Below are 27,288 nucleotides of genomic sequence, written 5' to 3'. Positions count from 1 at the left end.
CTTCCCAACAGCCCCAAAAGAACAAACAACAGAAGGACAAAATCTCCACTTTGCAACCTCTTAGCACAAATGGATCCAGACAATGATCATCAGGGCCGCTGATGTCAACAAAAAGACGACTGGAGGGTATGTCCCTGATGGAGCCCAGCCACCAGCCAGGAAGTCATCGAGCCAAAGAAAACTAGAACTGGAATCAAACAAGCCTGCAAAAACCACCAGTCCATAGGGAAACACAGAGGCACCACGTTAAATAACTCCAAGGGGATGCAGCCCAAACACATCCAGACCGAGGAAGGGCCACAAGACACACCATGCAATCCTGGTGACAGACCCATTCCATGGAGAGAGAAGAAAGACGGGTGTGGGACCTGCACATCAGAGGAAACTCAGAGGAAGCATCAACCGACAGCACTGCGCAGACGTTATTTCGATTCCAGGTCAAAAAAATGGAAATTATGCTCCTGAGACAACTGGAAATTTGGACACCAACTGGGTATCTAATATTATGGAACTGTTAAGTTTTTAAGTGGGATCCTGGTAATGTGGTCATGTGTGCTTTTTTTTTTATTTTTTAAGAGTTCTCTTTTGGAGATGGATTCTGAAATATTTCTGGATGAAATAATAGGATGCCTTGGACTTGCTTCAAAATAATATGGGTAGGTGGCAGGTGTACAGAGGAGACAAGACTGGCCGCAGACTGATAGTTACTGAAGCCGGCTGGTGTGAGGTCATTATGTAATTAATCCACACACATTTTATGTGCTGAGTTGTTTTGTAAGTCCCAGGAAGTATATACTTAAAAAGCTCAAGCCTAAACTTTTCTTCTACCCTCACTCACTCCACACACACAACATACGTACGCGTGAAAGCACACACAGGCACGCACGCACAATTCTGTTTTCTGTGCATACGTTAGCCTGTCTCAGGGAGCGAGGTGAATGATCATTCCACTCTTAGTTTCAAGTTTCCACGTCTATAAATCAAGCATTGTATCTTTCTCCTGGAGCAGCCGCGAGGATGAAACCAGTTAATACACATAAGCTGATTGACCTGATTCATGCCACATAATCTGCAAATTGCTGCCATTAACAGGACCAGCGAAAACGTGCCGAGGCCTTCGCCTGACAGCTCTGCTGTCCAGAACAGGGTGGGGCCCCCAGCCACGGCCTCCCATTACTATGAATTCAATGAGGCCCAAGGACGGAGCAGCAGGATGTCAGAGTCGCCAGCCTGGAAAGGAGGTGACAAGCCTCTCTCTCTCTGGTTTAAGATACAGAAAGTTGTATTATCTTGAGGATTTAAAAGTGAACAATTATCATTCTTTTTCCCCCCTCGTTTGTGTGTGGGTTAGAGATTACTTTCCAATTAAAACACTAAAAACTTGATGAGCTCCCCTCCCTGCACTGTCCAGCGGAACCCCAGCTGAAGCTCAGCACCGCTCCCAGAGGCCCACTGCAGACAGCCTACACCCACTGCCTGCACCTGCCCCCCCCCGACTCTTGTGTCAGGAATGAGGGCTCAAGGTCAGTTCCAGGAAGCCAATGGGGGGAGGGGCACAACATAAAACAACTTGGAAAACATCATTTAGGGGTCTGAGGTTTGGGCTGATGGCCAGTTTGGGGGGGGGGGGGCTGATAGGAAATTTTATTTCTTTCGATTTAAAATTCTTTATGGGGGGGCGAGGAGGGTATAGCTCAGTGGCAGAGTGCCTGCTTAGCATTCATGAGTTCCTGGGTTCAATCCCCAGTCCCTCTATGAAGAAAATGAATAAACAAACAAACAAACAAACCTAATTAACTCTTCCCCTCCCAAAAAGTAAAGTAAAATAAAATTCCTCATCAAAACCATCTTTAAAAAGCATTCAAAGATCACTGCCAGGCAATGAGTCATGAGACTCTCCAAGGTTCGGAGACTCGCAATATGATTCAATCAATTAATCCACTGACCCGCTGGTATAAACATTTCCATTGTTCCTACTTGGATCAAGGCTCAGAGCTACAGAAAGAACTGCACAGGGCAGGAGGGATGTGGCAGAACTGTGATGCTTAGCAAGGGGGAGACAGTCAACCCTTCCCACTCCAGGGCATGGGTTCTAGGCCCAGCTTGCAGCCCAGCTGCGGGGCTCAGCCCTGCTCCGCGCCCCAGGGCAGCGGCCTCGCTGAGCTGCAATCTCCCCATCTGCCCCCTGGGGCAGTAAGCCTAAATGTGAGGACCCAGGCAGGCGCCCCTGGACTGAGGTCTCACCACAAACAATTATTTCTACTTTACATTAGGCTTCTTTTTTTAACCAAATTTTGGGGGTTTTTTTAATAATCTCTTTCATATTTAAAAAAACCACTTTGATCTAAACACACATTCTTGTAAATGTTTATAAAGCAATAACCCTATGGCTACTCTTTTCTCCCAGAACAAATCTGTCTCTGCCGCTCCAATTAGAACACAATTATAATAAGCATAAAAAACAGAGGTATAATAAGTAAAATGTAAATAGAGGTACAATGAAAAAATAAAGATATTATAAGAATAAGTTACAATAAAGATAAAAAACAAATGTCTCAGGTTCAGTAAGTCCCTGTCCCTAGTCCACTGGTCCCGCTTGCTGTGGAAGTCAGCGGCTGGCCACCCCCACGCCGGTGGTGTCGGTGCCGGGGACGGCCGTGCAGTCGGAGCCCCAATCTGAGTGGATAAAGTACCTGAGACGCTGCAGGAACAAGTCCTCAGACACAGGGGATCCGGGGAGGCTGGGCCAGGGGAACTGTGTCCCCCTGGAATTCCCACGTGGAAGCCGTCACCCTCCAATGTGGCCATATTTGCAGACAGGGCCTTGCAAGAGTGATCAAGGTTAAACAGGTCATGAGGGTGGGGCCCTAGTCCAACAGGACTAGCGTCCTTATAAGAAGAGAGAGACACCAGGGATGTGCACTCAGAAAGGCCCCGTGAGGACACACAGAAGGGAAAAGGTGTGCACCCACAGGCCAAGGGGAGCTGCCCCAGGAGAAACCCCGCCGACACCCTGCTCTCGCACCCCAGCCTCAGAACCGCGAGACAGCGAGGTCTGCTGCTCAAGCCTCCCGGAGCGTGTGACAGTTGCTAGGACAGCCCTGCAGACGGGCCCAAACACCAAGCCCCCCAACACCTCGCAGTGTCCCCGGCCGATCAGACCTTAGCCTGCAGGACCAAGGGCGCTCTGCCTACAACGGCCCATCACAGCATTTACACCGCGGACTTTGGGTCAAGCACATGACGGAGAGTGAGGCCCACTGCAGAGAGCCAGCTGGCGGAGGACTGCCCCACTGTGCACCGTCAGGAGCATCCACACAGCTGACCGGCAGAGCAGGCGACGGTCTGAAGTCCCCCGAGAAAGCCGACTGAATGTGCGTCCACTCAACAGAACTCTGGGCGCTCCAGGCGTGACGGGAGGCCGGGGGAGGGGGTCGGGGGAGGAGCAGCAGCAGTGACTGCGCTCCGGACGGCGGGGGCCCGGGGCCAGGTGCAACACTCACTTCTTCTGAGTAAAGTAGGAGGAAACTGAGGCTCAGAATCCAAGCGGCTTCCCCAAAGGCACACAGCTAGAGGGCAGCAGGGCCACAGACCACACTATAGTACATGTCCCTCATTCAGTACGCAGAGCAGAAGCAGAAAACTCTAAGAGGGGTTCAGATACAACGTGTCTGGGGAAGGGAGGAGGAAGGGCACAGCGTTTCCATTTTATTCCCGGCGCAGAGAGCAGAGCAGGACACTCAGGAAAGGCGTTCCTCCCACAGGCGCTCCCGGGGCGTTTATCACGCCAGCCGAGGAGCCGTGCACCCCAGGGGGCGGGAAGATGGGAGGATGCAAGTGGAAAGCCGGGAGAGGAAGGAATCCCAGGCAAGTGTGTGCCTGCGGGAACCTCCTGGCCTGGGCGCACAGCAGCAGGGTCCCGGGCCGGAGGCGAGGGGGAGCTGAGCTCAGCCATTTGTCACGATCCGAAGCCCACACGCAGCCCATTGGCCTCCACGCCCACTCTGAAAAGTACCCCACTTCCTCTAAGACAGTGCCGTCCTCTGGCATTTCCCCTGTACATTTAACTTGCATCCTCCAGACCTGCAAGGAGCAATTCGGAATGTTCACGGCTGCTTATGAGTTGACACGTGATGTTTGCACACAGGCAAGATCAGCATCTGCTGCGAAGTCACCGATGATCCCGTCACCTTCTCTTTTAAATCCTGCAAAGCGTCAAGAGTGACCCGGCCTCTTCATGCAGAATTACAAGGACTTGGGCAGATGCCGGCCCTCAGGTTCAGGGCTCACCGCAGACGGGACGGCCCAAGCACCTTCCTGGCCCTGACGCGCTGACACTGCTCCTGCCGACTCAGCCTCGGTGCCCCCGGCTCTTGGAGACAGCACCTCCATTAGCCTTTGAGGACCCACCCCCTTCTCTGCTGCCCTCTGATGGGGCTGTCAGTCAATGCGGCCAAGAGGTGGTTGATTCTCTCCAGCTACAGGAAGCTCAAGTGGTGGTCAAAGAAAGGAGTGAGGGGCCCCAAAGACACGGGGACCTGAGCCGCACTCCCTGGACCCCTCCCTCGGCAGCCCTGTGCCAGTCCATCCCCAAGCCTGGGCCTCAAGCTGGCCTCCCCCGCTCACAGCTGCCCCCACATCCTTCTGGTAAACGCCACATCTGCTGGAATTAGCTAGAAAGGGATTCTGATGCACTCAACCAAGGACCCAAACAGACCAATCAACCATGCTTCCCAGCTAAAAGGGTAAGTAAATTCTGACTATTCTAAGAGGCAAAGACCACTTGCTGACAGCAAAGACTGCCTGAATTTAGGAGCTCTTTTTAGTGCCCTAAATTCTGAAGGCCACGCCCCAAATGGTAGCCATGGTAACCTCAAAGTCCTGGATACCCAGCCTCACTGACTGATCACGATGGCCGTGGGCCTCTTCTCCGGGATATTCAGTCCTTGAGTCCGCATTCATCAGGTATGTCCCTGCTGCCACATCCGGCCTCACTCCAGAGAAGATGCCTTCAGGAGCTCGGTCCTGCCCCTCTCACCCAGCTGAGCTCCATGGAGCTCTCGCCACACCACCGGTCCTGCATGGGATACTGGGTCTGGTCCCCTGACCGCTGGGAGCTCACGCTGGGGAGAGACGGGGGGCCCACAATCAGAGCCGAGTGCACAGGCTGCAGGCCTGACATCACAGTCAGGGGCACCTGAACAGACGGGAGCGGTGACACTGGAGCTGAACAGGGAAGGTGTCAGTTGGGTTAAGAAAAGAGAGGGCCGCCTGCCTGGAGGCAGGACCAGGACCATCATGAGCCCAAGATGGCCCCCAGGGAACTGTCTGCAGGGAGGGAGGGGCAAGACCAGGCAGGCCCATCTCAAAGGGCCCTGGGCGCTAAGAGAAGCAACTCCATCTCCATTTCTTTCTTGTTGTAAACTTGTGGCTTGTTCTAAAAAGGCTAAGGGGTGAGGCCAGGAATTTTGACTTCGTTTGGAAAGCCCTGCTGAGCTATTAAAGGCTTTTAAGCAGGGCAAGGCTTGGCCAGATTTGTTTTGGAATCTATTTATGGGTTAGCTAAGCTGTCAAACACGAATTACTACATCAACGTCCTTGGACATCTAAGTGTGGAAGCAGAGACATGCTCACACACACCAAGGGAGACGCAGAAGGCTTGCCCCTGCTTAATCACGTAAATATAAATACATGCCTACTGTGCATGGATCAAAGCTGCAGGGAAACGCACAACCTGTGAAGGTGATGACAAATCTGGACACACCCCAGGGGTTATCACACTGTGAAAACCTGAAAAGCTATCGAGTCACCGTTGACACGGAGCGCTTGGCAATGCTGACGCGGGTTTACGTGAGGGACTGTATGTCGCTGGGCCTTTTGGCTTTTTAACTAAGAAAGGCCAGTTCAATGGTGCAAACTCATGGCTGGCCCCACGATGGCAAGTCCACATTGATGTTTCTTGACCCCAGCAGGTAGGAGGCTGTGTCCACAGGAAACGTCCACATTTCAGAACCAGGTCACATCAGGACGCCAAGATTGGAGACCTGGAGCAGCGGATCCCGGGGGTGGGGCCCACCCCAGTGGTGGCAGGAGCAGCACCCAGAACCAGCCAGGGAGGCAGCATCCTGGCCCACCGGGGCCTCCTGACTCAGAGCCTCGGGGGTGAGCCCGGCAGTCCGCGCTCTCACACAGTCCGGGGGACTCAGAGGCCGGATGGAAGCTGAGAAGCACTGCTCTCTGGGCCTCTGGCTCCAAGGCCAGGCCCCGGGGCAGGCACCGGGGAGGGAAGAGCGAAGACACCCCCGGCAATGCGGAGAAGGGAGGCCAGCCTCACAAACCACGTGCAGTGGCTCTTGGATGCAATGAGGGGAACACGTGCAGAAAAAAATACACTCGAGGTTCTCAAATTCCATGATCTCCAACCTTTCAGATGATTTGATGACAAAGAAAAGCCAGCAAAGCCACGTCTGAACTGGAGAGGCGTAAACAGGCCCGAGAAAAGTGCCAACTAGACTTGAAGTGAAGTGACCAACCTGACGGGCAGTGACCTGAGGAGGGACGCTGAGCAGACCCGGAGGGCCCAGCTCCAAGCACACCGTCGGAAGACCCTCAGCTCCGCAGAGGAGCCGGGACCAGACAGGACCCTCTCTCCCTCGTTAACACATGGTACGGTTTTTTGGTAACATCCAAAGCACGTAACAATTTTCACTCCTGTGTCTTTATCTCCCAGAGAAGGAGGCCGAGGACAGGTCCCCTGGCTGGCGCAGAAGTGACACAGCCCTCAAGGGACCCCTGCTGAGCGGTGGTGGGACCCCAGTGAGGTCACGGTCTACTCCCAGTGCAGACAGAGGTCAGTCCAGCAGCACACGTGGCAAGTGCTTCCTAACAGGGGAAGTGAGGCAGGAACAGGATGGAAGCGCAGGGGTCATTCTCTTATCCCCGTGTCAAGAAAAACTAAAAGGAAAACAAAAACCTAGCATTTCACAACCCCGATATTCTCCCCAAAAGTTAAAAAAAAAAAAAAAAAGATACCCAACTCCCAACCAGATAAAAGCCGGCTCTCCCGTACTGTGCTGATGCAGCAGGAAGCGACAGCTGGCATGGACAGGCTGTCACCTCCCCGACACACACGGAGCCCCACCGTGAACACACCTAGGAAAAGCTCTGCAGGAGCAAAATCCATGACGGGAAGAATCGACATGCGGGTTTCTCCCCGCCCCGTAAGTGGAAGAACTGTCCTGGGAACTCTCCAGAACGTGGAGTTGTCAGAAAGATTTACACAGAGAAGTTTCCGGGAGGTTCACTCGTGGCCAGAGAACAAGTGAGTAATTTTCCTGAGCCAAGCAAAGGTTAATAATCAAAGAAGTTCGTTAAGACTGCCCTGGGCTCAGGCTGCCAGGCAGTTAGTTGCAAAGAGCCGGTGGAATTTGCCTACTTAAGCAGCTGGAGGAGGGACAGGACAAAGAGAGCCGTCCTCACCCGGGAGCCAGTTTCCTAGAAAACTTTGGGGAGAAGGTGCTGACTGAGTCTCACACAGCCCCCAACCCCATGCTCCCCGACCCTAAGGGCCTGGGTCGGACCCAGGGAACCAGGCCAGTCTCCCTCATGGTGCCCGGTGAGCACGTGGGTCCCTGCACCCCAGAGGTAATGCCACTGGTTCCCACCCAAAAAAAGCAGCATGTGCCAGAGGGACCCTTGGTCAGTGCAGAGCACTGCGCTGCAGGCTGAAGTCTGGGAGGGACCACGGAGGTCTGGCCGGTGGTCCTCAGTCCAGCACCACTGAGACTCCGGACCGCCCTGCACAGGTCCTGGTCCCCACCCACCAGATGCCACTAACACCTGCCTCCCCAAAGTCAGGACAACCAGAAACTTCTCCAGATACTGCCAAATGTCCTCTGGGGATTAAATGGGCTCCCCACCTCTTCATTAAGAACCACAGATCTGGGGGAGGGTATAGCTCAAGTGGCAGAGTGCATGCTTAGCATGCATGAGGTCCTGGGTTCAATCCCCAGTACCTCCTCAGTAAGTAAACTTAATTACCTCCCCCCTCCCCCCCAAAAAAGATTAAGAACCACAGATCTTATGAAGCACATGGATTTCCAAGGAGGGAAACTGAGGCCAGGGGTCACAAAGTGATGCAGAGGAACGATGGAGGGCCCGACTCCAGACGTCCACCTACCGCCCTCTGCCCGCCTCCCCCTGGCTGCCCTTGTCCTGCCCCAGAGGCAACACCAAGTCAACGCCCTGACTCTGCCCACACAGCTTCCACTTTCAGTCCCTTTACAAGCCCCCAGATAGGGCTGACTGTCACAAAGGGGCATCCGTGGGGTCACAGCACCCCTCCCCTGGGCTCTGGGGAGGGCTCACCTCTCCCCTCCTCGGCTGCACCCTGACAGCCGCCCTACCCCCCATTACGGCAAGACTCCTCTCAGCCCAGGAGACACGGACGGCAAACCTCTCTGTCCAGGGCAGGTGGACAGGTGCTATCCCCACACAGTCACTGTCGGTGGCCTGCTGAACTAACACTCAGAATAAAGACACTTGGACTCCTGGCGGGAGTGGACAACCCAACAACCGATCTGGAAAAAGTTTGGCGGTTTTTTAAAAAGTTAAATATACACCCACCACATCTCCCGGCCACTCCACTCCTCAGCATTTACCACCCCCCCCAACCAAAAAAAGCACATGTCCCTAAAAAGAGCCATCTGTGAGTGTCCACAGCAGTTTATCTGTAAAAGCCAAACGTCAATATTAAAAATCAACCAATATCATCACCAGGATAAACTGTGCTAAGGGCACATAAAGGAGCAAAGAAGAGGCAGTGATGATACGCACCCTGTAACCTGGATGAGCCTCCAAACCATGAACGAACGAAGTCAGATGAAGGAAAGGTCCATTACTGCAAGATTCCATTGCTATTAAATTCTAGAAAATGCAAACTCCTCCACAGAGACAGACAGCAGATCGGTGCAAGCAGATGGGAGCAGGAGGGGTGGGCCACAGCGGGACCGTCAGGGGAGACGGCACGTCCGGAGTCTTAACAGTGGTTTCACAGATGTAACCGTCTGTCATGACTCGTCCAATCGTAAATTTCCAATATATGCGGTCTTTCTTACAGAGTTTATAACTCTATAAGGTTGTAGAGTAAAATAAAATAAGTGCAGGAAGAACATGACAGCTTTAAAATTCACACTCACTTTCCTGACACACGAGGGTCACACGACTGTACAGGTAGGACTGCTCAGGTGGGAACACTCGGGGAGCAGCACTGCACCCTCCCTTCTCAGCTACGATGCCGGCGGCCACCTCCGCTTCCCGCTCTTTGCCCACCCCCCAGGTACGAGGCCCCACCGCCCCTCCCTGGCCTCAGGCAGGTCGCCCCTACACAGATGGGGAAGCAGGACTAAGCCACACCTGAAAGGCGAGTCCAACCTAGAACAGAACAAGAATCCAGCCCGCAACCTGCTGCCCTGGGAAGGGATGCTGTTGGAAAGAACCCTGGATGGGAGTCAGAACTGCCATCCCAGGGAAGGACAACCTGGGGGAGCCCCACGTGTCTCTGTCCCCAGCGCCATTCTCTACAAGAGGGACGGTGCCATCTGACCCACCTGGCCACACCTGCAAGGGGAAAGCAAATCACAGGCCGAGCCCCAGGTGGAAAACTGGCCAGGCTCCCCCATAGAACCAGGACCAGGGCCGTGCACTGGACCAGGCCACCCTGGCTCTGCCACCTGGCTCTGTGGGACCTCAGACAAATCACACAGAATCTTTAGGGCATCCGTTTCTCCCTGTTATGTGAACTGTAGCCCAGAGGAAAAGTAACTCCTATTTATACCCGTTTAAAATGAACCTGTTCTCATCTTTACTATTAAAATGTCACATAATGCGTGTGCCTTAAATTTAAGAGCTACAGTTTCAACCAGCCCAGAATGAAGATGTCACAGGTTTTCTGAACTCAGGTAGATTTTCAGAGGTACACTGTTCAGAATCCCTTCTTCCTTCCAGACTGTGAACCTATCGCTGTGGGAAGCCAGCCTGGGCTGTGTGTCCCCCGGTGCAGTCAAAACCGCCAGCCACTGTCCTAGCGTCCCCAGACCACAGCAGCTGTGACTTCCTTTGGCACCACGGTGAGTAAAAGACAGAGCAAATGTGAGCTTCGAACCATAAACGGGCCCCTGAGGAGAAGCGCAGGTGATGGCAATGGCCCAGCCCCTCTGCAGACCTGATCTGTGATGTCTCCTCTCTGCATCAGCAAGACGTCATAACCACAGGCGGCGGCTGGTGTGTGAGCCCCAAGTTAGAATTCGGACTCAGCCACCTCCAGCCATGGGTGGATGTGGGCAAAGCTTTAAGCTCTCAGCCTCAGGTTCCCGGCCTACACGATGGGGCTTCTGCCCCCTCTGTTCTGGGGTGCCAGATACAATGACACAGAGCACATGAAGCCCTTAACACGGGGTCTCACGGACAGCGCCCACTCAATAAACAGCTGGTGCCAGGACAGATTTTATTAGGGGAGGAAAAGGGAGGGGACTAAAAGGGTGTTCATGAAATGTTTAATAGAAATTTCTGGAATCCAGAGCAGGAGCAGCTGTCAGAGATGCCTCCAGGCCACGGTGTCATTTACAAGGCAAACCCGCGCCCAACGTCCGCAGAGGCAGAGCTGTGCCCAGGTCTGTGGGCCGAGCCAGGCTTCTCGGCCGGGGCCCCGCCATCCACACACTGCCTTGTGCTAGCCTCTCCCTGACTGTCCTCACACTTTATGGCATTTTTAAGTAGCTGTTTGTGTCCCCTGTTCCCCAAAACCAATTCATAGCTAAGGTCTGAGATGGAGCCGCTGGCGGGAGGAGGCAGCCGTGGCAAGGCCCCTTGGCCAGCTGGCCTGCAGCGGTGAGCTTGGCCCGCAGGACCAGCCCTAACTAGTCATCGACCCACAAGTGACAGATCCTGAGCAGCTGCCTCATTCCGGGCTTTCCAGGCACAGCAGCCCGGCAGAGAGAAAAGACCAGGCAAGATGGGGCACAATAAACCCCTCCACCCGTGAGAGCAGGCAGTTCTGAGGAAGGGCTCAGCTCCAAGGAGCCGGCCAGGGCACATGCGGCCGGGCTGCGGGGCTTCCGGGAGAAGGAACCAGCAACCCGCTGCCCCAGCTCCAGCCGCCTTCGAACTCCGGAAAAAGGCTCGAGCCTTAAGAGCAGAGGTGACAACGCACGTAGAAGAGAAAGACCAGACACGGAATGGGTGGCCGGGGACTCGTCTACTGGGCTCCATCCCCTCAGCGCCCCTGTCCGCCGCCCGGCCTCTTCTCTTCCATCTCGGCAGAGTGTAGACAGAGGAAAGAAAACAGCATGGATGCGGGTCGAGCTAAGGGCTGGGCCTTCAGGCGTGGCTTCAGGTCTCGGGGGCCCTGCTCACGTGGACACAGCTTCTGACAGCCCCTCACCAACAACGGTCCCGGTGACGTCGCACGTTCAAACCAAGAGGGAGACCTGTGGTCAGATAAACTCAGCTTTCTGACAATGACTCCTGTTGGCATGTCCAAAAACCCCCAAAAAGGCAAAATCATCACTGTTTAAGTTATGTCTTAAAAAAAAAAAAAACTGGAACCCAAGCTGAAAAAACACCCCAGTGTCTGAATCGAACCGGAGTTTTTAACAAGAGCCCAGGGAACAGTCACCGCGGAAAACGGGTCTTCCTGACACAAGTTCCTGGAAAAGTTCACTGCAATGAGCTTTGTACAGTGTCTTCCTACAGGAGTATGAGGCAGGGGCTGTTTACAAGTCAGCACGTGGCTGTGGCAGGATGGAGTCCTCTTATACCGCGAGACACAAACCCCACCCCAAGCGGCCCATGCATTTCTCCGTCCCTCACCCGTTGACGAGACATCACCGGACGCTGGGGTGGCTCCAGGGGTAAGACAGAACAGGGGGACATGCTCCACCCACTGGGGGAAAGTCCTAATGCACCACACACATCTGCACTCACGAATGTAACTGTAAGTCGCATTAAGTTTCTATGGGGGGTGGCAGGGAGGGAGGCGGGAGACAGAGGACGGGGGTCCCGCCACGGGAGTGACTGAAGTGACTTCCCTGGGTCCCTGGGGGTTATGATAAGGCCCCAAGAACAAGCAGCTGTTTAATACTCAGAGCCAGGTCCTAAGGAGAATTCTGGTTCCTGTTGTTGAACTGGACACGCAAGACATCTGGAAACTGCTTCCACATCAAAGCGCACCAAGGAGGCTGGAGCACTCTTCTTAAACTAAACCGTAAGAACGAGAGAATGCCTGCCCCATCAGCGGACGGTACATCCAACAGTCAAGCCTTTTCCACCTTGAGGGGAGAGGTGGCCACTGTGAGCCGGGGGGGGGGGGGAGCAAAGGACACCCGGAGCCACCCAGGAGCTCAATCCCTCGTAGGGTGACAACTAAGGAGGTGAGACACATTTTGCTGTAAGGTCCCCTCAGCTAAAAGCCTGCCTGGACTTTGAAGAGATGATTGTGACAAAGTGGAAATTAGAAGCCAGGGACAGTTTGGCTTCTACCTACCCGTCTGGATAGTTTAGACCCACAGGCTCACCAAATGGAAACCTGGTTTGGGAGCAGAAGCAGGACTGTGAACTAAGATGTCTTGAAGGCCCGAGACAGGTGAGAACAGAGTCTGAACAGCCAGCATCACCTGGGTGCACCCTGGAGATGCACCGCGGGACATGCAGACAGCAGCACAGATGAAGACATCGAGAGACGATATGGGGAAGGAATCTGCTGACTCAAGTTCCCCCAAAAGGCCGCGTGGTCACAGGCCAGCTCCGGGCAGGATGTGGAGAGAGCTGTGGGGGGTCAGGTGATGAGGAGGCTGGGGACCATCAGCGCTTTGTGAAGTCATTGCTGGCTCAAGGACAACCCAGAAGACATGCCACACGTGGGCCCAGTCTGGGGAGCAGGAATTTGGGCCTAATAGGGTTCTGTAATTAACTCTGTAATTAACACTGCTGAGGCAGGAATCACACAGTAATTCAGCTCCCAGTTTAGGCCCGGGATGATGTCAATTTCGGAGGCCGCTCCCTAAAACTCACGAACCAGAGAGGTGACAGAGAGCTGAACCAGACTTCTCGGGTCTGCCTGAACACCCTCCATAGAGGCCGCACATCCCTCTGGGCTTGTCCATCCCACAGCCGCAGCGTATATCGTGTGCGGACCATGACGACCATGAGGTACCACCAGCAGGGTTACAGGTTGACACCTGCTCCTCGGTCTCTGGCCAAGTCTGAGGGACCAGGGCTTGGGAGAGACACTGGAGGTGATCTCGGACGAGGCTCCCTCGGCAGACCCCTGTGCGCTCTCCGATGCTATCATGAGGCCTTCAACGTGCGTGCACCTGTTACACAAGGCACACGAGTGCCAGAGCGGCCACAGACTCCACGGATTCCAGGCACACGTACAATGTGTCTTCATCTTCCCTTTTTGATATTACTGTGCTGAGTGGAATTTCACTCTTGGGTTTGCTGGGGGAAGAAGACTGTGGGTGAAGCAATTCAACACAAAGCCCTGGGCAATCTGGTGAGTCCCCTCCTCCTCACCCTCCCTGGCCCCTCCTCCACCTCCACCAGACCAGGTCAGGGCAGGGACTAGAGCAACGGATGGGTCGATGGCTGTCCCTTTGGAGACACAAGGAACTCTGAGATCAAAGTTCCACCCCATGGATTCTAGACTCTGAACCTGAGGCCCAAAGGGACATGTGTTTCCCAAGGGTTCCACAGCACGTCACTGAGGCAGGAGCCGGTCCTGGTCCCCAGGCTGGGGTTGCCTGTGCCCCTCTAGGCCACGTGGAGTCATCAAGGCTGTGCCTCCACATCACTCTGCTTCCAGGAAGTAGTCACGGTGTAACACAATCCGACAAGGAAATGCCTGTCCTCCATATCAGCACATCAGCTGCTCCTAAAATCAGAGTGCTGTACATAGAGGACCGCATGCCACCCCAGCAGCAAACCCCCCGAGGCCCAAAGAGGGACTGCCCGCATACGCACGCTCGGCCGGAGCGTTCAAGTCAGAGCACAATTCAAAGTCTGCCTGGGGTTCAAGTTTGAACTGTATCAAGATTAACTATAAAAACTGTCTTCCAAAGCACAAGTTAAACCAACCTCCCCAGGAGGAGACACGTCACACTCGATCCACACTTAATAAGCACCTTGTCCCCACTGTGCCTGCACCACAGCTGGAGTCCACGACACCCGGGAAGTCCTGTTTCCAAATATCCACTGGATTCCAAGCCAGCTTCGAACCAGCCTAGGAGAACTTTGCATTCTGTTAAAATGAGAGCCGAATTATCCTCTGGATGGATGGAGAGACATCCCAAACATTAACAAGTGGAGAAACAAAGCGGTGGGTGAGGACGGAGTTTACGCTAAACATTCTTTCCACTCTTCCAGGGGCTTGAAATTTTTCACCACAATATGTCGAGGAAAAGAGGTCCTCCTCGACTTGTAACCAAATTTCATCTCTCTTCATAGCAGGACGTCTCGCTCACACAAACCGCAGACCCTAGGCTGCAGGATGCAGACCTGGGGGGGTCACTCGCCATCCACCCAGAGGGGTGAGGGCTCCGTGGACTCAGGTGAGCGTTCCCTCTCCCTCCCCATCCCCACCCCCACCCCCACCCTACACGACACCCCCGGACGCCTGCAGTGAGTGGAGGGGTCCAATCTTCCCTGCCGGTACGACGGCTCCGCTCTGCGATTCCCCATCTCCTGGTGACCAGGAAACTGCAAATCCTGGGTGTCCTCCTTCAACCTGCATCCCCTCAGACGCAGAAGGTGGGACTCTAGGAAAAAACCTAGGCTCTGACGTCTGAGTCTGGAACTCGGAGCCACTTTCTGAAAAAGCAGACTGCCGCCAAGTCCAGAGCCAGCTCACCGTCCAGCCGGGGTCCCAGAGATGCGTGGACAGAGGCACGAGACCCAACCGCCTGTGACCGGGGGGCCCCCCACCCAAGATTCTCCCGGCAAGCTGGGAGTGGCGGGCAAGAGTTTGGGGCCTGGGAGGTTTGAGGCGGGCAACTCTAGATGTGGACAGCGGGCCAAAGAGTTATATAATTTTTTTAATTCCCTAATAACACAGTGAGGTGGTCTGCCGAGATGAGCAGGACCTCAGAGGCCACCAGCCCAAGGGCTGCGAGGAGCTCAGCCATCCGAGTCCCTGCAGACGGACGCACACCAGCCACGCTGCCAGAGGGCGGACAAGCACCTCGGACACCCACCAAAGAGCCTGTGGAGGAGGCAGCGGCCGCAGTACACCTCAGGTGCCTGCCACCCAGTCGTTCAACAGATCTGAGCCCACCCTGCAGGGCCAGCGTCCTTCCTCCACAAACCCCGGGAAACCTGTGGCCAGACACCCCTCCCAACCAAACCTCAGGGCCTTCAGGGCAGCAAGAGGTGGAATCCCCCTGACATGGCCCCACTCCTGCATCCCCGGGATCAAACCTCAGTCCCTTCTCTTGTCCCCTCCATCCTGAGCCTCACAGGCAACCTCAGGCCTGCACCTGCATCTTTGGGGGCCCATCTCTGTTTTCTTACTCCCCTGTCTAGGCTCCTGCCTTCCTTCACAACAGCCTGGTTTGGAACCCTCCCTTCCTGCCCACCCCCACCCCCCAAGGCCCTGGCCCCACGGCCACCACCACAGCTTCCATCCAGCCTGGCGACAGCTGAGTGTCTATGCTCACCCCTCTGCAAATGGAAATCCATGCGCAATAGTTTCCCCCGCCCAATAAAAGCACTCCCAGCCTGCCCTCTGGGGCTCATAGGGCCCTCTCCATCCTTCCGGCCTCCCCTCCCCAGGTCCCCACAGGCTGGAGAGGTGGAGTTCAGGACAGGCCCCTCCTGTTACCCACCCGCCCAGGAACCTGCACTGCCTGCCCTGCCCAGAATCCAGGTAATTCACTCCCTCCCTCCTTCCCTCCCCCCTCCACTGCCTGGACCACTGTGGCCTCCTGCGCGAGCCTGATGTCCCACACATCTGCCTGCACCCCCAGATTCAATCAGAGGGCTCTGACCACTGTGGGTGCTCGATAAAATCTAGCCTATTGACTCTCACGTTAGCCGCTTTCCACACTAAACACAGTGAGGATAAACAAGACCCTCCCAGCCCCCAGCCCTCAAAATAAATATTTGTGTTTGTAAAGCTACTAGATAAGTTCACACAAGCGCATGCCCCTCCCTCTCCCCGGCCCTCAGGTCCTGGTGGCCTTTGTGGAGGGGGATGGGCGGCTCCCAGGACACAGCAGAAGGAACAAAGAAAATAACCCCTTGAGAGTAACAGAGTTGGCAACACTTAGCTGTTCTTTTTTTCCTTTTGTGTGTCTACATAATTGCTACAAGCAACAGAAACTGGAGTGCTAATATGTAACCATTAAGACCACAGATCAGTTTGGACCAAGAGTACAGAATGTGTTTCCCTTCAGACGCCAACACAGACCCACACATCACCTAAACCCCTGCACTGAGGTGCGAGAGGGACTCGGGGCCGGTCTGGGCTCAGCCAGGAGGACCCTAGCTGACTGCTGATGTCTGGCAGGAGTCAGGGAGAGCCGAGGGGACCCCGGGGCCAGTTTCAGGGGGATTGCACCATCTGCGTTTTCAAGGAAAATACTTCCTGGTGAAGGACTTCACTCTCACAGCTCCTTTTGTAAAGGTGTAATTATTCCACCAAGGGGGAATTAAGAGCCTAGAGAAGATCCTAAATCTAAACACCTAACGGCTAAGACAGTGCCGGAAACAAACATACCAGGCACTTGAATAGTTGTTTATGGACAAACGGTGGAAGGAAAACAAAAGAAGGAAAAGCAAAGGAGGGAGGCAGCAGGTAAACCGCCACCCTAAGTGTCATGAAATGAACCTTGACCAGCCAGGATAGGTCTCTCCAGACAGAGGCCGCCGACGGAGCGGGGTCAGGAACGAGCGGCTCACCGACCCTAGGAGGAGGGGTAACAGGACGCAGCACTGGGCAGACACCCAACAGGAATGGGGGCGCCAGGGCAGCAAAGGCACATACAAGCCCGCGCACCGCAGCACGACTCCCATCAGCCCCAAAGAGGAAGCCACCTGAATGCCCATCAACAGGAGCACAGGTAAGCAAACAGAGGCAGCCACCGCTAACCACACACAATGCAGGTGAGTCTCGCCCTGGGCTGGCCACCTGCAGTTTTTCCATCTGGATGCTGGTTGTACCCAGGTGGTCAGTTTGTGAAAACACCCTCCCTGATGACTTGGGAATCCTTCTGGACCTACGTTCTATGTCAAAAAAAAAAGAGTTTAAAAAAAAAAAATGAGGGAGTTGAAGTGGTCTTAATCGCTCTAACCCCAAACTGTAAACAATATACAAGGAACACCAGAGATCCAGGCTTCATCGTCAAAGCTCAAACTGAAACAACTGTTTGTCCAAAATTAGGTTCGCCAGCCTGAACCACCAGGAGTGGTGTCAGAACAGCACCCAGATCTCTGAAACCACAGCAAAAGGCAGGCAGGCAGGCCTGCGGCAGTGCCCTCCCTGGAAAATTCTCCCCTCGCAGACAAGGACAACGGGAAACACAAACAGCAGAACTTCGGGGCAATCCGCTCTCTCCCAGTCCGTTTCCACTTCATTACAACAGTGAGCAAGTAGTTACCATATTTATAATACCAAACCTTGCTGACAGCCACCATCTGCCCTCACACAGAGAACGTGCAGGAATAAAAACTCTCTCAGGAAACTAAGGTGGGTCTTGTTTTGCAGGCAGTCACCACAGAATTTTTCTCTGCCTCCTTCCTTCCAAGCACCCTCAATAACTGCTAGTAGAGTATGTCCTTATCAACTAAAACTCATCGGATTAAAACTAAACTCACCTCCTAAAGATACTGGCCCCCCTTCAATAAAGACTATCACCTCAGAGTTGAGTAACAGTGGCTTCGTGTGCTAAGCTGGAAATCAACACGATCCTATCTGCAAGAGCCTGTTGAATGTTGACATTTCTAAGACCAAACATAAATCGTTTTGTGAACATGGCCAGTAATTATTTGGAATTCTTCTCTCAGAATCATGAAAAGGGTTTCCCACCCTTAGGGAAAAAAATGCAGCTTCTAACCACGATGCTAATGACAACCAGACGGCAGGAGCAGTTTTAAAGATTAGACAGTTGCTTGTGTAGAAACACTGCACAAATACTCCAACACGGCAGCCCAAAAAAAGACAATCCGCATCAAACAGCGGCAGAAGTGTGAAACTTGCAAATGAGCCCCTGGTTAAACAAAAGCACCAATCTGTTCCCAGAGAGCGCGGGGAGGCCACCTGCTCCGGGCTGGTGGCGAGTTCTGATTACCAGTGGAAGAAACAATATCGGAGCGATGATGGCCCCCGCCCTCGGGCCTGGTCCCCACCTCAAGCCTATATTTAGTCCGCTCGTGATGGAAAATGTCCCGACCTCTCACACAGACAGCTATTTGGCTGGTTACTCAAAGGGTCCATTAACAGCCTCTTCTGCTGGGGCTGCTGTTTTCTCTCCCTCCCTCCCCAGCTCCCAGACGTGACCAGGACAGCCCCTCCTGGCCTCGGACAGTAGTGAGTGGGGAGCACAGGGAGGTGGAGGGGTTGGACCCACCAAGACACCAGCCCTGCCCCTGGCCAGGTCCTCCCTGCAGCCTGGTGTGGTGTGCAGGCTCCCCACCCTACAAAACAGGGACCAAAATCCCTCTCGGCCCTCGGAGGCACAGAGCTTGAGGCAGGAAGGGGCTCTCGGCAGCACCCGAAGCCTTGTGCCCACACCCCGAGGGAAATGAGGAGAGACGAACATCTGCAGAGTACATTTTCCTTCTCAGAGAGAGGTACTTAACAACGGGAAGGAATTATGCGGCTAAGTACCAGATCAGAACCCCGAACCCTGGGTTTTAAAAATAACTAAGCCTGATCCGCTTTGCCAAACTCAGTCGCTTAGGGGCAGGGCTCAGAACCCTGGAGCGCTGGCACGGGGTGGGGGTGCGGGACAGGGGTCTGTCCGGATGCTGGGAAACAGGAGGCCATACCAAATCAGTCATTAGAACAAGCCAGAGCGAGACTCACAAATGATAAACACCTGCAGGGAATCCAGGAAAAAAGGATGCAAAATAAGGGATTTTAGTCTTAACAAAATAAAAAGTCTGCTTTGGACAAAAAACAGAGGTGGTAGTAACAGGGCCACAGGTTTTGCTGTGAAGGTTCCGGCAGCTGCAGAAGCTGCTTCTCCCCTCTGACTCACTTCCTTCAGGCTCCCCCAACAGCTCTCATAAGCTGCCAATAACATAGAGCACTCCTTTTTTTTTTTTTTTTAACAGAAATGCTCTTTTAGCTCCAAAACAACAAAAACAAAATGTATCACCTGCCAAACTACCATAACAAGTGTTGATTGGAGACCCCACTTAAATACACAGGAGATGACGCTAAAAATCAACCACCTCTGAGGGATAGGAAGGAAAGCCCACAGAGACTCAGGCTGGGGCTTAGGAGGAAACGGGACAACAGCTGGTCCTGCCCCGCTAAGGGATGCCTTTGGCAACATCATCCCCACCAGCCACTCTCCTTGCAAGGCGCCCGGCACCAGCACCGTGGAGACAGAGTGAACACGGATCTGAACCCATCCAAATCTGGGTTTAAATCCCTCCTCCGCTACGTTTAAGCTGTGTGACCAGAGCAACTCCCTGGGCTGCTGGCCCCCAACTGCCATCTGCGGAGCAGGCCCCTCCACGGACTGAGAACACTGCACGGGGTGCTGGCCCAGAGAGGAGGCCCGTTTTGCTGCAGGAGCTCCCTCCTGTCCACAGCCATGCTTCTCAAAGTGTGGTCCCCGGACCAGCAACACCGGCATCCTCTGGAAACCGTTCAGAGAAGCACATTTCCAGGCCTGCTCCAAACCCACAGAACTAGAAACTCAGGGGGCGGGGTCTGGTGATCTGTTTCCCCAAGCCCGCCATGCGATTTGACTGCACTGAACTGAGAACCACGGCTCTCAATGGTACTCACACAATACCACGTTATGTCAGTCACCTGTCATTTATTTGTCCCTATCAGTGATACTGATTCAATGTCTAAAACCCACACTCAGCAGAAAGAAACACCACCCTTTTGCAGACAGCCAGGTGGAAAAAGCTGCCAGGATTCAGCAAGCACAACTTTTTCTTCCCTACACACACTGGAGAAAATCTCATTTCCACCCAAACACCACATGGTGCTTCATTCCCACCCAGGCTAACCCACCAGACCCAAACGCTTCCCAGCTTTAACATCCATGCTCTTGTGACAAGCCTGAAATGCCTTCACTTCTGCCAGGGGGTCAACACTTCATGTTACCAATGAGGAGCAGGAGGACCCAAACTCCTGAAACAATGTGGGCCCCTCTGGCATGTCGCCCACTCAGCAGACAGTCCCCGGGCATCCTCCACGGGCCAGACAGGACAAACCGCATCACTGAGGAGATTAAAAGATGAACATGACCTGATTTCCTCAAGGAGCCTGCCCTCCTCAAGCTGAAGCGTATACACACAGGGACCTGGGGCACAGAGGAAGCAGCCTCGGGCGTGACCAGAAGGGGCAGGGAAGTCACTGACGTCAGCCAAGCTGGAAGGGACACCTGGGTGGTGGAAGGTTCAGATGCCGTGAAGGTATGAAATTTAACCTGGAAGCCAAGAACAGCCAACTGAGAATTATTTTTAAGAGGCTGTGACACATACCAGTAACTAAAAGGCCCCAGACCTACAACCTTTGATTAAGCCTGAACTATTACAAATATAGTCAATAACGTCAAAGGACAATTATGCTCATCCACGGCAGGAAGATTATTTGTTCCCTAAACACATACACCTGCAACAACCAGATTAAATAAACTTCTATATGAAAACACAGACTCTTACAAAAGTTTGGCCGAGGTAAGCAACTTTGCAGTTACCTGCAGCATTCGCAACCCCTTCCCATCTTGAGTAAAGGGAACACGTGCTTGGGACTGTCTGTGCAGATGGCCCATGGAACTACTGACAACCAGGAGCTCCGATTACATCTTGGAAAGGGCCAGAGAGCCAGCACTGAGGTCCATCAGCCCAGTTCATCTCTCGAGCAAGTTTCTGGACCTCGAAGGTGGCACCTATGTCGTGGGGTCATTGCAGGATGAACTGAAATGACACACACAGTCAAGCACTTAGCACCCTGCTGGACACAGAATGCTCAACAGAGCAGCCGTTGGGCTGAAGTGGGCTCCCTGCCCCATCTCCCCAGGCCCCCCAAATGCCGGGGCTCAGCCTTGCAGTGCCCCCGTGTAAGTGCCCTGACCAGGCGTGCCAAGCAGAGTTCTCCTGCTGAGGACCAGGCCATGACCACCTCTCCGAGCCCTCAGAGGAAGCCACACCAACCCCCTGCAGGGCTGGTGGGGAGCCTGGTTCCCCCGAGCTGCTGCCCAGCGAGGATAGAGGCACGAAAGCTGGCTAGGGGCTCGACCACAGCCCCGGCTGACCGAGCTGGCTGGGTCCTGCTGCTGGCATCTGATTTACAACGTGCAGTTGTTAACAGAGGCTTTATCCGTGTGAGAACAAGCTTTATTTAACACGAAGGGCAGCTGACTCATTTACCTCCACCCCATAACCCCAGACAGACTTTTTAAAAGAGAACCAGGAAGGGAACCGCAGACAAGATGCTCACCTGGACCAGGCTGGGCCCCGGCTCACTTTGGGGTACACAGAACACTTGGGGGGCAGGCCACATCTCACAGAGATCTGACTAGGTAAATCTGAAAACAATCAGCAGTGTTTCCTTAAACTGCAGAGACTGGCAGGAAAACAAGAACTCTCTCAAAGTCTGAAGTAAAGCGCTGGAAAAAAACACTTCTTTTTTCACAAAATAATGTTTTAAAGCAAGACTAAGAACAAAATCACATTTCCCACGCCTTCAAACAGGGTCACAGCCCTCTTCGTATTTGGGAATCTCAGTGAGCGCTTTCAACAAAAACATACATGACTGGGTCCGTCGTTAAGAGATCTTCCAATCCAGACCCACTTAGAATCGCTCTGAAATGAGCATTAGCCAAAATTTCCTTCTCTTTGCAAGCCCACTCCTCACTCCAACAGCAAAAAGGTTTAAAGATGCCAGACAACAGGGAAATTTTAAGTAAATTACGGCACAGTCAAATGCTAGAATATAACGCCAACATGGAAAATCGTATCTTCAAAATTTTTTTCCATAACATTGAAAGCTGCTCCACGTTATGCCAATCAGGTAGTTTTGTAAGTATGACTCCAATTTTGTGTATGTACACACAGAGGCAGGGAAAAAAAACTAGCTGGATATCCTCTAAAATGCAGACAATTTTCTTTTTGTTGGGACAAGCCATTTTAAACCTATTTGCTATGATGTACATGTAACTTCCTGATTGGAAATGGTCCTGTTTTAAAATCCAGAAAGACTCACATTTTGCCACTGTACCATCCAGGTTCGCAGGCAGGAGCAGAACTGCATGTATTTCCTAGTTACCAGGATGCTCCGGGTACGCTCAGTTACAGCACCGAGTTCCTACAAACTCACCTGCAGTCCGTGCACCCCACGGCAACGCTCCCCAACACTGTGTGGGTGAATAACCCATACCCCACACAGCTGCACAAAACTGCTTCTGCATACTTCTCCTCTCACAGGAAAAATGCCGTCCTGCCACAGTTGAGCAATCCTCTCAATTTCCAAACCATCACTGATGAAGACATAAATCACAACCATAGATTTAAATCGACACAGAGTGGGAGGGCATCTCATTATAGCAAATGAACTTATGTTTCATTAGGAGGGGCAGTATAAGGTGCTTCAGGGGGCTGCAGACTTGGGTTCAAATGATTCTATGGTTCAGACCTGATTTTGACCTCACTTAAATGTTCAGGAGGTCATTATCCTTCCCTGAACCTCCAACCTCTCCATAAAGTGAAGCTGGCCCAGAATCTCTCACAGGCTTGGTACAGCCACCCAACGAGCTTATGAATGTGAGAGCATTCTTGCTAAAGTTCTACACAAATGAAATGTGGTATCATTGTTGTTAATAATGCTAAGAACAGAAGCAGATTTGAATGGTTGTTAGGCGTCATTAAATTAACAGCAGCCCTGGGGGAGGGTAGAGTGCATGCTCAGCACGCACAAAGTCCTGGGTTCAATCCCCAGTACCTCCTCTAAAAATAAATAAACAAACCTAATTATCTCCCTCCCCCCCCCAAAAAAAAAACCAGCCCTGACACATACAGACACTCCTTTTTCTAACAGAAAAATAATAGCATCGTCAAAGCCCCACAAAGGATTCACTTACTGATTCTGAGTCTTAGTGAAAATGACAAAAACTCCAGCCAAGAAGGGGCCTAAAGCCTCACATCACACAGGTGACATCCGACTGCCAGAAACCATCATCTAGAAACCACGTGTTTCTTTTTTTTTAAGAAAAGAAGGAAAAGAAAGGAAAAAACAAAATCACATCCTCTTTCCAGAAAGTCAAACTGCTCTGCGGGAAGCGCTCGAGACCCCAGAGCTGGGCTTCAAGGGTGGGAAATGAAACGAGGCCCCATGAGGCACACTGGGCCAGAGGTCTCTGTGCAGCGACCAGGTGCTCTCAGCCAGGTGCATTCAGTGCTCGGCACCAGCTTTCAAAGTGTTTCATCAGACTTCTGTGGATGGTGCCAGAGAGCTGCAGAGAGACAGCTGGAATGGGCAGAACAGCCCTTCACGTGGAAGCCCGGTCTCGGTCTCTGGAGGGACGGTTCTGCACGCTCCCCCGGCATCAGGAGCGGCGTGCAGGTCCCACGGCCTCCCACAAGCCTCTGCCTCTAGAGGAATCTGGAAGCATCTTAAATAGCCACGAGGGTGGCCAGGTGCTCTGAGAGTCAGGCCCACAGGAGGCTGAAGCACCTTTCAGATCCTCCCCGGGAATTAGCCAGTCCCCTATAGCTACAGCCAGCCAATCAGCAGCCTGGCTGGGAGGCCCTTCACATCCACGGGCTGCCACATGCCCAGAAGAACAGCACCACCACATCCACCTTCTCCATCTAACTGGCCAAGCGTCAAATCAAAACACTCTGGGGTTAGCAGTTCAGGCTACACGGTGCCAAAGCAAAGCTTTCCTGCCGCCAATGCCCCCTCACCTGCAGGCGGAGGGGAGACGGGTGATGCCTGCAGCTGAGCTTTGGACACACTCCTGCCAGGCTGTGGGAGGTTCTCAATGCTCCTCAACTGTGGCCCTACTGGCTTCTGATTAGGACAGTTGTAGGTTATGGACAACCCACTCTTCAGATCTTTTACCATCGCTGGCCAATGGCAACGAGAGGGGAAGCAAGGGGCAAACCGGAAGCCTAGGCGCAGAGAAGTAAGAACCATGGTAACCCCGAGAGAACACAGGCCCAGGAGAGACAGAGCTCGCAGCCCCTCTCCTGAGGATCACTGCTTTGCTGGACTTGCAGGAAGGGTGGGTGGCCTCCCATGCTAGGCGTGTGAAAGGGAGACACCCCACCCCACTCCCAGGAAGGGTTCTTCTAATCGGGCCCAGGACTGGTAGAAAACACTTATAGAGGAAGCCAGCCTCTCCACAGGGGCAGGTGGCCCAGCACCTGGACTCGATGCTGCCTGCAGCCGGGGTTGGCTCTCGGCATCGGCTAAGTTCAGCCGCCTCCACTGTGCCCCTGAAATGGGCAACGACACCAAAGGGGTCGGCCCTGCCCTGCGTAAACACGCCGGCCAGAGCCTCACCCCTAGCAGCTGCACTTCTTAAAACACCTCTTCAATGTCCAGCCAGAAGCTCGGCCCTGGCCTGGTAACCTGTCACAGTCGGGCGGCGCTAACCCGTCCAGCTGCCCCCAGGCTTTGGCCGAGCCGGGTTACTCCGGTGGCCCAGGACCCGACCGCACGGTGCCACCTTCTCGCAGAAGACTCTGTTGCCCATTATCACATTATCGCCGGCGATCCATCTTCCACGGCAGAGCTGGCGGCGCGCTCGCCTGGCCCTCGGCCTCCCCCCAGCTCTCGCCCGGCCTTGCAGGGTAAGAAGCACCGCAGTGCTCACTCGACGGGGCAGCCGCGTGCCACGGCCCGGCGCGTGTGTACACACGCACGCACACACGCGCGCGCACCCCGCCGCGCCGGGGGCGCCTGCTCCTCGGCGCTTTCCAGAAGCCCCGCGGTGGCCCGGCCCTCACCTTCGATGGCGATGACGTGCTCCCGGATCTGGTTCTGCAGCACCGGCTCCTCCACGCGCTCCAGCAGCTCGTAGATGGAGTAGATGTTCGGGTGGACCGACTCGAAGCGCTGGATCTCGGCCCGGATGGCAGCCGAGTTGGCCAGCTGCTGCTGGTAGTTCATGGTGCAGGCGCCGCGCCCGGAGCTGCGCGCCCCCCGCCGCCGCCGTTGCCGCCCCGCGCCCCGGGGCCCGCGGGCCGCCGAACCCGGGGCGCCGCAGCCCCCGGGGAGCCGGGCCCGCCGGCGGCGGGCGGAGGAGGCGCGAGAAGAAAGGAGCAGGCGGAGCAGGCGCGGGGCCGGCCCGCCGACTCAGTTCATGGCCGGGACGCGCGGCCGGCGAGCGAGCGGGCCCCGGCGCCCCGGGTCAGCGGGCCCCCATGGAGCGCGCCGCGGCGAGCGCGGCCGGCCCCGGAGGAGGCTCGCTCGGGCGCCTTCCTGCGCCGCAGCCGCCTTCCACCCCTAGGCGCTGCCCCGCCGAGCAGCCATTAAAGCCCAGGCAGCCGCCGCGCTCCGAACGCAGGGGCCGAGGGCCGGCCCCCAGGCAGTGGCCGCGCCGCTCCGGGCGCCCGGCCGCGGCGTGGGTCCGCGCGCTGCGTGCTGCGCCGCCCTGCGCGCCAGGGCCCCTGCGCCGAGCCCGCCGTGCGCCGCCCGCCGAGCCGGGACCGACCGCAGGCGCCGTGCAAGCCGCGGAGCCCGCTCCGAGCGCCGCCCGCCGCCCGCCCGGCAGGCCCCCTCCCTGGCACGCAGGGCTCCGGCCCACGTCGGCCCCGCCTCCGCCCGCGCCCCGCCCGCCCGCCTGCCCGCTCGCCGCCCGCCGCTCGCCGCCAGCCGCCACTGCGTCCTCCGCGGCGCTTCCCAGCGCGCCGGATCCCGGGGAATTGCGCCAGGCTCCGCCCCGCGCCTGCCTCTGGGCTTCCTGGGACTTGTAGTCCGCGCCGCGCCGCGTCGGCGCCCCGCGGGGACCGCAGGGAGAGGGCGCGCACGCCTCTTGGGGCTGGCGCGCCGCCGGGCCGGGGGCGAGGGATGGGCTGTCCGGCTGGTGGACCCGCGCGCGGCCGGCCTCCCGCACTAGGCCCTCCGTGAGCGTCGGCGTTGTCCCGCCGCTGTCCCCGCGCCTCAGGACCCGGGAGGCGGTGCGCGACCCCGCCCGCGTTTTTGTTTGTTTCTAAGCAGCTGGCTAGAGGAGCTTCTGCGACTCGCCCTTGTCCCCCGGCCGCACTTTGTTGGCTCCCCTCTCCCTACATCATTAAACTCTCTGCCTACGTTTGCGAAAGGGACAGGAGTGCTCCCTCTTGATAAACCAAATTCCTTCCCGAAGGCGAAGAGCCTCCTTAGCCGTGGCGGCGTGGGTGTTCACACCCCCACGAGTGAACTGAAGTTTAGACCTGGACTCGAGATGCGGCGAAATACGACGGGGGCTCCCTAGGCATCATGTTCCTTAAAGAGAGAGAGAAGGGTATCAATCTGCAGCCTGCTTTGCGTGGGTCTCTGGCATGCTGACCCCCTCACCCCAATCCCGCGTAAGCTCAGCCCCGGGGACCCCGCGGAGCTGGACCGCACTGCGTCAGGAACCCCAAGAGCACAGAAGGCTCGTCCCGCAGGTGTAAGGTAAATGGGATTATGGCAGATGTGCTGAGCACCGGGGCCAATCTTGTGCGCACCGGCCTAGTCCGTGACCCCACGCATCCAAGTGACCTTTCGGAAGCTGGAGCCCGCTGCCCCAACGTCCCTGATCAAAGCCAGATGAGCCTTCACCTGGTTCTCTTGCAGCCTGGGCCTGGCTTCCGCACCCGAGTCTCCAGCCTCCTTGAGTTACACCCTCCTGGCTCACAACTCTCCCAGACGATGTGCCAGCCGTCTTCAGCACTCAAGCCTTTGTTTGTGCCCTCCCCCACATCCCCAGTACTAACAGGGCCCCTGACACACTTAGGCAGAGTTCATGGCTACATCGGTGATAGCCTCTGGCTTTACTCTCATCCTAAGTAACTGAGATGCCGCGGATATGGCCTCATCTCACTGCCTATCAGCGGTCCTTGATAGCTCCCCTCCTTGAAACC

General features: G+C 55.0%; 1 protein-coding gene across 4 annotated transcripts in view; it reads right to left on the bottom strand.

Moving 5' to 3' along the window:
• The window catches only part of AGAP1 (ArfGAP with GTPase domain, ankyrin repeat and PH domain 1), a 520,758-nt gene extending 495,368 nt beyond the window's left edge, over positions 1–25,390 (bottom strand). For all 4 annotated transcript variants that reach the window (XM_031452456.2, XM_064485288.1, XM_064485289.1 and 1 more), the window contains exon 1: positions 25,192–25,390. In XM_031452456.2, coding sequence (XP_031308316.2) covers positions 25,192–25,354 — 163 coding nt within the window. In that variant the 5' untranslated portion in view covers positions 25,355–25,390. The remainder of the gene's footprint in view (positions 1–25,191) is intronic.
• Positions 25,391–27,288: the final 1,898 nt, after the last annotated feature.

This window comes from Camelus dromedarius, chromosome 4 (assembly GCF_036321535.1).
Source record: "Camelus dromedarius isolate mCamDro1 chromosome 4, mCamDro1.pat, whole genome shotgun sequence".
Lineage (NCBI taxonomy): Eukaryota > Metazoa > Chordata > Mammalia > Artiodactyla > Camelidae > Camelus > Camelus dromedarius.
Note: the sequence above shows the minus strand (reverse complement) of the source record. Positions and strands in the feature narration are given on the sequence as shown.